Source organism: Vollenhovia emeryi, unplaced genomic scaffold (genome assembly GCF_000949405.1).
Source record: "Vollenhovia emeryi isolate VEMERY1.0 unplaced genomic scaffold, V.emery_V1.0 DF939195.1, whole genome shotgun sequence".
Classification (NCBI taxonomy): domain Eukaryota; kingdom Metazoa; phylum Arthropoda; class Insecta; order Hymenoptera; family Formicidae; genus Vollenhovia; species Vollenhovia emeryi.
In genome coordinates, this window is record NW_011967171.1 from 1 (window position 1) to 11,384 (window position 11,384).

Consider the following 11,384-nt stretch of genomic DNA (forward strand, 5'->3'; position numbering starts at 1 on the left):
TTAAAGAGTAGTATCTTCTAAGGAATTATTTATATTGTTTCTGTCGTCATCTGCAATCATTTCCTGCAATAAAATATATAACACATAATTATAAAGCAGCAATTGACGTTGAATATTGTAAGGTAATATAGGCAGATATAACATTACCTGCAGCACTTCAACAAGTGCCCTTGTCTCATCCAACATTTCTTTGTAAAGCCGCTTTTCTTCTTCTAATTTTTGGATATGCTCTAAGAGTTCCTGCTTTTCTTCTAGAGCATTACTTAGGGCTACTTGCCTCGTTTCAGCCAGGATCCGCCAGTAATTCTCGCTAACGTCAGCTAAATCTGAAAGAAAATATTTTAATAAAAAATCCAGGCCTCTGGTATATTCTGGCTTTTAACGCCCAATTTCACCAAACGTCGTTTAACTTTAATCTTGGCTTAATTCACGTTTGTCTCTTTCTAAAGTAACAGTTGAAAAGAGGCAAAGAGCGAATTAAGCTAAGCTTACAGTTAAACAACGTTGGTGAAACCGGGCCTTAGAATGACAAGAACGAAATATTATCTTTAAATATACCTGTGCATGTTAAATCTTCAGGCTCAATTTCTGCCTTTTCCTCTGGTGCAGTTTGGACAGCTTTGTCATTGATCGTCACCTTCTTTTGCTTTTTAGAAACCTTTTTCATTTTTGTAGGTATATTTCTAAAATGTGTACAGGTTTAACGTTTAGCTTCTTTACATGAAATTTCTCTTAAAGTAACGACTCTATAAGAGATGACTTTTTCGGTGTATTCTTTGAGACATATTCAGCAATATAAATACTTTTTACAATCTCTTTATGGTTGAACGAGAGAAAAGTGTTAACTTACTTTTTAGATTTTTCCTCTTTTGTTTGTTGAGTAGACGCGATCATTCTGTCGGCGCCAACTAAAGTTTCTTTATCAACAGCCGAGGGCTGCAGTTCGTGCAAACATTTTCGAACCTTATCCTGCTTTAATCAAAGGAATCATTACAATATGTTCATAAATGACTTCATGTATTTTACACACAAGTGTTATACTATTTTACACATTATTTCTTTATACATTTTAAACGTGTAATTAAACTATATTATCTTTTATTTACAGTACGTCGTGTACTGCTCCAGGAAGAATATCACGTACAATAATATACAGATGCATCTTTAATAAAATTTACCTAAATCAAGGTAACATAATTTTTCATGAGTAGTAAATCAATGGACTGAATAGCTGTTTCTATACTAACAGTAAGAAAATTTAATAAACTACAGTTTCTATTGCCAACACACTCGATTATTCTGTATGCGATGTTACGGTTGAAACGTCCTCTCGGAATGTAAATATAATTGAAGGAAACGACCTTCGGGACATTGTACTCAAGAATATAAATACCGAGGGGGAAACCGCTGAGGTCATTGTGGTGTACAGATTTGCGGCATTACCGGGCATTACTAGGGCATTTTGTCTTGCTGAGGCATTATAAAGATAAAATAAAATAAGATACAATAAGATAAAGTAATGCCCACTGGGCATTAGTGGGCATTGGTGTACAAGATTTTGGTCAGCGGTTTCCCCCTCGATAAATACATTGTAAAAACAATCTTTTCGATATTTCTCTTGTAGAAAATCGAGCGAGAGACCACTATTTATAATGTGAAATCGTGTTGTAACGTCACTTTTCTCGACGGTTTCGTATGAAAAGAGAAATAAAAACGTACTAACCTCTGAAGCGGTAGTCGTTGCGGCGTCGGTAATCGGTTTCATCCTGAGCCACAAAATTCAGAAAGGTTAGGGGAACTAGAACGGCTGCCAAAGGACTCGCGTCGCTTTACTCGTAAACTCCGATATCACAACGCAAATGTCGTACGAAGGGAGTTCAGTTAACTTTCCGAAAAGCAAGCAATCACGTGCACATCACACAGGGCTCTTGTCGCAGCTCGAACAACCGGTTTCAGAGATCAGCTGCTTGGCGGGAACCAGCGGGAAGTGCGGATCGTGCGGGAACTGCCAAGTGCCAAGCAGTGGACAGTGGACCCAGTGATGGGAGATCGCACGGAATTCACGCGCACGCGCATTGAGCAAACTTCTGCGCAGCCTCACTGACGTACATATTATGTGGTAGCATAAGGTTCCCAACATGAAAATGAATCTGAAAGCGAATTTAGGGAGGAAAAATTTTGATGTAAGTATCATGGTTCACAAATGTATTATTATTAGAAACAGTAAACGAAGCAAATGGGTTGATATTACGACTTTGATTTATATTATCAATATGTATTATCACAAACACTATCACAGAATAAACACGGGAAAACTATCGGAATGGATACTTCGTGCATGCACGGGACCCCTGTGACCCCTTAACGTGGCACCTACATCCATCATTGGATTCGAGCTGCTACGTCATCTCACGCATGCGCACGAAGTCTCCCGTAGCAGACGATTCCGTGCAATCTCCCATCACTGAGTGGACCCAGATGCGGGATTTCTGGCGCACGCGCAGTAGCGCAAGCCTTTCTGCCATGCGCATAGTAATCACGTGACTACCATGAAAGACATACAGGCAACGTGGGGGGTTTCTAGGAACCAGTGTTCTTTACTATTCAATTTTACATCGATTTTTTATTAAAACTCATATTAATGATTTATATATTATATAGAGCAGTTTATTAAACATTTATTTAATTGATAAAAAACTTTTTGTACGATATTTCCTATACTCTTCTTGTAAGGGTTCTATCTAAACCCTCAAGTTAAGAAGAACGTATACGCTACTGAGCGGCTGCTCAAGGAGATTCTTAGGTCCATGTCGGACACCGATTCGACGATTATAGAGACGAAATTCTTTTCAAGTACTAACTCCTTAAATTTGACACAATCGTGTGGTGTCTAGTCATCACCCTTTATCGGCTCTATTCCTAATCAACATTAAAAGTCACTTAGAACTCTTTACGAAGAAGTATTTAACGATGACAAGTATTTAAGAAAAAAAGAATGTCATCGTTAAATACTTCTTCGGTGATGACTGGACACCACGTACGATTGTGTCAAATTTAAGGAGTTAGTACTTCAAAAGAATTTCGTCTCTATAATCGTCTGACACCGATTCGACGATTCCGTAGCCGTTCTGTATTACCGACAGATTTACCATTTTCGTATAGTTATAACCTTTCGTCGTATTAAATTCATGGAATCAAAAATGCTTGCGTACAATGACAGTATATGCATTGATAATCCCAGGAAACTCCAATTTTATACAAAAAATGAGTAAAAATTACAATTTTTACTCATTATCATTACATTATGCTTACGTTTTATGTCCTTATGGAATTTTATGTGTGAAGGCCTTTAACCGGAGCTTGGTGAAAGTTGCCCTAACTCGCGTTGGTGAAACCGGGCCTTAAAAATTCATGATCGAGCTCCAGGGGTCCGATTCTTGAATTCATTCGAAGAAGAAACGTATACGAAACTCTGCTCTGACAGAAAAGTTGAAAGTCTATTGGTTAAAGCCATGCGAGTAGCCAATCAACTTGCAACTTTTCTGTCAGAGCAGAATTTTCGTATACGTTTCTCCTTCGAATGAATTCAAGAATCGGGCCCCTGGCATCGCTTTCGTTTCAAGTGGAGAAAGTGTAGTACAGAGTAGGTGCAAAAGAACAAGTCTGTTAGATGTCGCGACGAGAGACGCTCGCTCGGTAAGGGTTGGGTCGGACGTACTGTCAGTGAAAAAGTTGACGTTCGTTGTTCGAGAAGCGCACATAGGTTTGGCACACCGGCGTTAATGAACTCTCTGCTTGCAAATATGTCGCACAGACGCGGTTTCAGAGGCATTTCCAACTCCTTCGCGAGACATAACAGAGACGGTAAGATCGAGATTCTCGAAGAACAGTCCAAAGTCGTTTCTAAAGTCACTTGTCACATTATTGCCGTCGCACGAGTATTGTGTGCGTCGTTTTCTCTTCATTTTTAGCAGCAATGTCAGTCGCAACGGAGAAAAACAATCGACGAGAGCTCCGCCCATGGACACTCGCATACGTTTCCGCACTTTTTCTTGTAAATTCCTTGCGATTAACAAATCTCTACTAAGAACGAGCTGGATTGCTTGAATCATTGTAATTCGACTCTCACGAGATAATCTAGATTGTGACGTAGCGTGAAAAGTTCAACAGATATTTTGTTTCTCGAAACGTTCTTCCAATGAAATTAGATAAAGTAATAAAGGAATCGTGTGGCGAGAAATATTTTCTTAATAGTTGTAATTTTGACTGATTTTTCAGTTAACTTTTAACAAACAATTATCTTTTGTTTTATATCTTTTTTTAGTTCCATGATAGTCTTCTCTTCATCCGCGTATTTAAGGATTTTTGTCAGTAATGTGGATTTATATAGAAATAAATCTTAAGAAACGTAGATGTCTACGAGTATGCATTTTTAACGCACGATATTTTTTTTGTAGATTTAGAATTTACAAATTATTTCGACTCTCACTCTTTACGTCAAATTTTTCTTGTAAATTCCTTGCGATTAACAAATCTCTACTAAGAACGAGCTGGATTGCTTGAATCATTGTAATTCGACTCTCACGAGATAATCTAGATTGTGACGTAATGTGAAACTAGAATGTGACTTCCAAATTTCATTGGAAGAACGTTTCGAGAAACAAAATATCTGTTGAACTTTTCACGCTACGTCACAATCTAGATTATCTCGTGAGAGTCGAATTACAATGATTCAAGCAATCCAACTCGTTCTTAGAGATTTGTTAATCACAAGGAATTTACAAGAAAAATTTGACGTAAAGAGTGAGAGTCGAAATAAGTATTGACCATTCCTTTGTTAAAACACTAAGGCCCGGTTTTTCATTTTTTGGTTAATTGTTAACCAGAAGTTAGTCGACTCTTCATCATTTTCTATGTTATTATCTGAGAAGATACTGGGAGTCGACTAGCCTCCGGTTAACAATTAACAGGGTTGGCAAGTAACTTGTAAAGTTACAGTTACTCTTTTTTTGGTGACTCTAACTTTGTTACTTTCTCATCATCTGTAACTGTAACTTAACTCAGTTATATTTTTTCATTATTAAGCATTAAGTCTTGCATTTGCGCTTAAACATCTTTATCGACACTTTGCAATTTAAATGCAGATTTAATATTTTAATTTTTATTGCAAGAAAGTAACGATTTGTTACTTTTTGTGTAACTGTAACGCGTTACTTTTTAGAATTGGTAGCTGTAACTAGATACTTTTATAAAATAACTTTTCCAACCCTGACAATTAACCAGAAAATGAAAAACCGTGCCTAAGGGTTGGTTTTTCCAACCTCTTGGTAAACTAACTCATAGTTAAATTATATGTCTATCTTTGTGTATCTTGAAAAAATGTTGAATTCGAAGGAAAAAAAAACATGATTCAACTACTAGGTAATTTTCCAAAAGATTGGAACAACGGTCTCTAAATCTGTAATGTCCAGCTGTAATGGTAGCAGAATGCCCAGTTGTTTAAATCAGAAATAATTAATACTGAATAATCTTATTAGTGTGAACTGAATATAATCTGTTGGTTTTTGATATATTAAATACCTTGCTAATCGAATGGCAAATAAAATGTCCATTAAAGTTTTGTGTTTACTGTTCAGCTTGATTTTCCAACATTTTAAAGCACTTTAAACGTTGTAATTTCTGTAATTATTGCTATTCTTCCAGTGCATTGAAATATTTCTCAAATGCAATTAATTGTGAATGTTTTAGAGCCAACACAGTCGTCTACATCTGGGAGAGCCATCCGTGGAAGAGGGTACTCACATGCACAAAGACCTCCTCCTGGATTAAGGGGAAAAGAAATAGGATTGTTTTATAGAAACCAAAATATAGAGAGACAAAAGAGGAGTGCGCCAGAAGTGCTCAGACTATCATCTGAATTGAAGCAAAAAACTAAGATTATGTTAAATAATTGCAAGAGCTTCTACAATTCAGATTATCATGAAAATTGCGAGTTCGACTACTACGAGAATCAAATTCACGATAGCCAATTTAAAAAAAAGTTTTTGGACATCGTACATGGTGATATACAGCAAAATCTTGCCAAAGCTATAAATGAAAAGTCAAGATTACAAAGAAATAGTGACATGGACAGAATATTACAAAGTGAATACAGAGAAATGCAGAGACATGAGGCTTATCAAAATATGTTGAAGTTTCGATTAAAGTTACCAGCGTATGAGAAAAAATCAGAAATATTACAACTGGTTGATGACAATCAAGTTGTTGTTATTAGTGGAGAAACTGGTATGTTGCAAAAGTTATTTGCTAACGTGGGATAAAATATCATTGTAATTATTATTTTTTTATCTGCATTTCGTAAAACGACTAAAGATATGTGATTTTTTTACATTAAAGCAGGCTTGCGCAATTTTAATTATTCAAATTTTCAATTCCAATCGATGGAACTAATAAACTACATATTACTAATGGTTGTATATATTTTTTAAATTAATTGTAGGATGCGGTAAAACCACTCAGGTTGCACAATTTATATTGGATGACGAGTTAGAATCTGGAAACGGTAGTGTCACTCGAATAGTTTGCACACAGCCTAGAAGGATCTCTGCTATTTCCGTTGCTGAACGTGTAGCTATGGAAAGAGCAGAAAATCTTGGAAACTCTGTTGGCTATCAAATACGACTTGAAAAGTAAATTTATGTGATACATCTATACATTACCTATATAATATATTTTATAAGGAACCATAAAGTTTTTCACTTTGATTTCTTTTATCTACAGATCTTTATCACGAGAACAAGGAAGTATATTGTTTTGTACTACTGGTATATTACTACAAATAATGAAGCATGATCCAGCATTGAAAAATTTCTCTCATGTAATATTGGATGAAATTCACGAACGTTCTACAGAAAGTGATTTTGTCATTACATTATTAAAGCAAATTATTCCAAAAGTAAGTTTCAGTGGCATCATGTCGTTATTATACATGTAATGTGTATTTTTATTTAGATTTTATTATTAAGTTTTGTGTTATTTTATTGAAGGATTTCAGATATATATATATTTTTTGTAACTTTGTCGCCTTTGGGTTATACATTATACAATCATGTTGTATAATTTTATTTGTGATATGTTTTCATTTACTTTTCAGAGACCGGATTTAAAAGTTCTCTTGATGAGTGCAACATTGAATGCTGAAAGTTTTTCGAAATACTATAACAATTGTCCGATGATACATATACCAGGATTCACCTATCCAGTAGAGGAATTTTATTTAGAAGATGTTCTGTCACTTGTACAGTAAGTATTGATATTATTGAATGTATAAATTAGTTTATTGCTCCCAGATTACAATCTCATACTATAATATAGTCTCATTCAAAATTTTTAAGTCTAATTAACATCTTACAAACTGAGGCACATATAGCCAAGTATAGAGATCAAATCTAAAACTTACTGATGACAAATCAGTACATTTTGACTTATCATCCTACAATTAATGAAACATTATATGTATATATTTGATGAAGATTTTAAATCATTATTAGATAAATTTTTAGATGTCTTTAGATTATGTAACTATTAAGAAGAATTAATAATTATAATAATTATATTTTTTTCTTAATTTTTAGATACAAGTTTCCAGAGCCACCACCACAACCTACAGATTACAGGAAACATCTGAAAAGATACAAAGCGCAACAAAACAAGAAAGACGAATTTTTAGACATGTTGCAACCTTATATTAGACAACTTACAGCTGAGGTAAATATGAATTAGATTTTTTTCTTCTGTTTACTAATTGAAAGGAATTATATATTTATACACACAAGTATAAAAATCACTTAAAACTGTAATAATGATGAATATTTTATTTATCTATATGTTAAACTAGTTTACATAATTACAGAAGAAATACGAAACACAAGTTATTAATCAGTTACGGAATCCAATTAGTGAAGATCTTTCACTGGACCTTATAGAAAAATTAGTTAGATATATCTGTAATACAAAAGGTCCTGGAGCTATTCTTATTTTTTTACCTGGTATGATGGATATATCAAATTTAAATAAAATGATGTTGAATTCCCAGTGTTATCCAGGTCGTAAGTATATATTTGTATTAATATAATGCTTTAAGTATAATTACATGGCGCTCTTATGTTTACTTTTAATTTGTGTGTACGTCAAATTGTCATATTGAATTAATTTTTTTAATTTAATGATCATAGTTTTTTTGCCTCTTTCTAATAATTAATTGTATTATTGAGTTTATAATTATTTTGGTATCACCTAATATGTATTTTAAAACATTATGATTTAAAAACTGTTTCTTTTTACAGACAGATACATCATCTATCCTCTTCATTCACGCATGCCGACAGTTGATCAGAAACTTATATTCAAACAACCTCCTGAGGGCGTTCGTAAAATAATCATTGCGACTTCAATTGCTGAAACGTCAATAACTATAGAAGATGTTGTATACGTAATAAATAGCGGGAAAATAAAATATGGAAAATTTGATGTAAAACGTAATATCCAGACTTTAGAGCCTGAATGGGTGTCTTTAGCTAATGCGAAGCAAAGACGCGGTAGGGCTGGCAGGTGTGGTACTTAATATTTTACTAGTTTTATATGAGAAGAAAAATAATACATTTTATCGAATTTCTCTATAGATTAAATTAAATATTATGTGTTTGTACAGGGTTACAAGTGGAGAGTGTTATCATATGTATACAAGAGTACGAGAAATGCAATTTGCTCAATATCCATTGCCAGAGATGCTGAGAACGCGCTTAGAAGAAGTAATTTTGCAGATAAAAATCCTGCAATTAGGGAAAGCCAAACAGTTCCTAGCTACCGTCATGGATCCGCCAGATGTACAAGCCATTCATCTGTCTCTCCAATTACTAGAAACACTCAATGCCCTCGACGAACGTGAGAATCTAACTCCTTTGGGTTACCACTTGGCGCACTTGCCACTTGATCCTAGAACAGGTAAGTTTGTCATTATTGCTGCTTACAAAGCCGACTTGTAATTTTAATGTAACATGTTTTATTGTAGGAAAAATGATTCTGTGGGGCGCATTGTTTTCCTGTGTCGAGCCAATATTTGCTATTGCTGCTAGTCTCACATTTAAAGATGCTTTCTATTGTCCATTAGGACTAGAGGAACAGGCTAATAAAAAGAAATTAGAACTCAGCATGGATCAGTGTAGTGATCATATTGCTCTCGCAGAAGCTTTAAAAAGATTTGAAATTGCACGTCAAAGAGGACGTGCTTCCCAGTTTTGCCGAGAGTATTTCCTTTCTTTCAACACATTGAAGCTGCTCTCCGAAATGAAAATTCAGTTTGCACAGTATCTATATGAGATGAAGTTTCTGGACAGCGAAAATCCAAATCATATAAGCTCCAACAGAAACTCAGATAACATATCATTGATAAAAGCTATTGTCAGTGCAGGATTATATCCTAACATCGCTGTTGTAAGGTGTAGAAGTTGTTTTATTTTAATTCTCCATTATTTGACTCAAATCCGACAACGAAGTCTATAACGTTAATGTATATCGATTCTAACTGTGCTAGGCGAGTTAATAAAGGCGGAGTGGTCTGTTGGACACCGGAGGACGGTAGCGTACGTGTACATCCATCGAGTGTAAACAGTAAAGCTTCAGAGTTTCCTAGCCGGTTCTTGACGTATTTCACGAAACAACGTTCCACCGCCATATTTTTACATGACACTTCGTGCATAAGTGTACCAATTTTATTGTTCGCCGGACCAAATATATCGATAAGTGGGTATAACTTTTCTGAGTAAACGTACTGATCATCTAATATATTAATGTGTTTTATTTCAGGACGAGATAAAGGAGAATGCATAATTAGTATCACGAATTTATCGCAAGATATTGTTTCTGAACGAGACACTGCGGAACTGATACAGGTGTGCAGATTAATATATGTATATGCATTCTTAGAAAAAGAGAATGGTTTTGAAATAATTTTTCGTTATATAGGAACTTCAACACGCTCTGAATAGTTTACTGGCATATAAGATTACGAATCCGGACACAGTATCTTGGTCAACCGTTGAAGGGGACTTATTGAAGTAAGAGCTTGCGTATACATTTACTATTTACATACATAATAATTTGTGAATGCCAATGGGCGTTATGTTAATAATTATAATCGTTATGAACGTACGATGAACATCTATGTTATTATATTACAGTGGCATCATTGAAATAGTGTCTCAAACAGGTCGAGAAGCCAGTTCTGGTAACACGCGCGTAAGCGTATATTATGAAGATGATGGTGCTGATTGATCGCACTATCGTTCATTTATTAAAAATGTTGATTGTTTATTTCGTCGTTCCGTTTAATGTTAAAGAACATAAACATCGTTAATAAAATCTAGAATGTTAATTCAGAGTTAATAAAATTTAGAAGTTAGAATATAAGTTTTTAAATAAAGTTACGAAATTGCTTTTTCTCATTGATTTTTTAATTTTTAGACTTCTCTTATTATCAATTATGTATATATTATAAATGTGTATATTGTTCCTCTTATGTCGAAACCATCAATGTGTAAATTTTTATTTTTTTTGAGTGACTTCTGCTCCTAGTTATTATTTACATTGTAAATTTCCAAAATTGAGTCGCACATTTATGGTATTAGCGTAAGGGGAACGATATGTATTCGTTATGTGTGTGCGTGTGTGTGTGGGAGTGAGTGTAATAATTATAGATAAAAAAAACACTCAAGAGTAATTAATGTCTAAATTATCATCATATCCTGTAACCTCGATCCTAATATTGTAAGATTCTATTTTATCGTTTAAGAGAAAATTAGAAAGTGTTTGCATCGCGATCGATATACCTTTTCCGAAAATATTTTCTCATTTGAACGTTCTAAATGATTTTTTAATAATATACTACAGCTAAGAAATATTTTTATCTTGTTATAAAAGAGATAGTTGTATCTGTCACTATTGTTCCACAATATTCGAGAGTCCATAAAACTTGAAAATGTTTAATTTGAAGACAAAACCGATAATCCAAATTGCTGTTAAATAAACAATGCGTTTGCTGACAATTATCTGATATATATTTGGAAACAGATATATTCTTTAAAACGTTTAATATCTGAAAAGTTTTTACCGTTTACTCAAACATTTTACCGTAATGAATCGGAAATACAAACGTGTAATCTTTTCAGATCTTCAAATTTATATTAAAAAGAGTATACACTTTGTTCTCATATCATCAAACATTTAGAAATCACGAGAGATGAGCAAGTACACGGATTATTTATTTATCTTCAGTGAGAGGCGGAAAATAAGTAGGAGTGCGAAAGCACCGATTGACTATTGGTCTT

The 11,384-nt window shown here is 34.1% G+C and overlaps 2 protein-coding genes across 2 annotated transcripts; one reads left to right on the forward strand and one right to left on the reverse strand.

Moving 5' to 3' along the window:
• Positions 1–3: 3 nt before the first annotated feature.
• Positions 4–2,540, reverse strand: LOC105562111 (the record flags this gene model as incomplete). Its single annotated transcript, XM_012012660.1, has 5 exons — positions 1,724–2,540; positions 851–972; positions 559–683; positions 148–326; positions 4–63 (listed from the first exon to the last, which is right to left on the reverse strand). Coding segments are annotated over exons 1-5 (528 nt in total), but the record flags the coding sequence as incomplete, so codon positions are not given.
• A 1,137-nt stretch (positions 2,541–3,677) lies between these two features.
• Positions 3,678–10,777, forward strand: LOC105562087 (ATP-dependent RNA helicase DHX36). Its single transcript, XM_012012617.1, has 14 exons — positions 3,678–3,864; positions 5,749–6,285; positions 6,500–6,689; positions 6,781–6,955; positions 7,154–7,302; positions 7,635–7,767; positions 7,913–8,108; positions 8,346–8,610; positions 8,711–9,003; positions 9,071–9,497; positions 9,593–9,801; positions 9,865–9,950; positions 10,024–10,115; positions 10,239–10,777. The coding sequence occupies exons 1-14, from the start codon at positions 3,783–3,785 to the stop codon at positions 10,330–10,332; spliced, it is 2,928 nt and encodes a 975-aa protein (XP_011868007.1). The 5' UTR covers positions 3,678–3,782; the 3' UTR covers positions 10,333–10,777.
• The last annotated feature ends 607 nt before the right edge of the window (positions 10,778–11,384 follow it).

Excerpts from the sequence above, each read along its gene's own strand:
- LOC105562087 (XM_012012617.1), top strand. The coding sequence starts at position 3,783 with ATGAACTCTCTGCTTGCAAATATGTCGCACAGACGCGGTTTCAGAGGC. Across the intron at positions 8,109-8,345 it reads TTCCCAGTGTTATCCAGGTC|ACAGATACATCATCTATCCT; the intron begins GTAAGTATATAT and ends TTCTTTTTACAG. Across the intron at positions 9,498-9,592 it reads CCTAACATCGCTGTTGTAAG|GCGAGTTAATAAAGGCGGAG; the intron begins GTGTAGAAGTTG and ends TAACTGTGCTAG.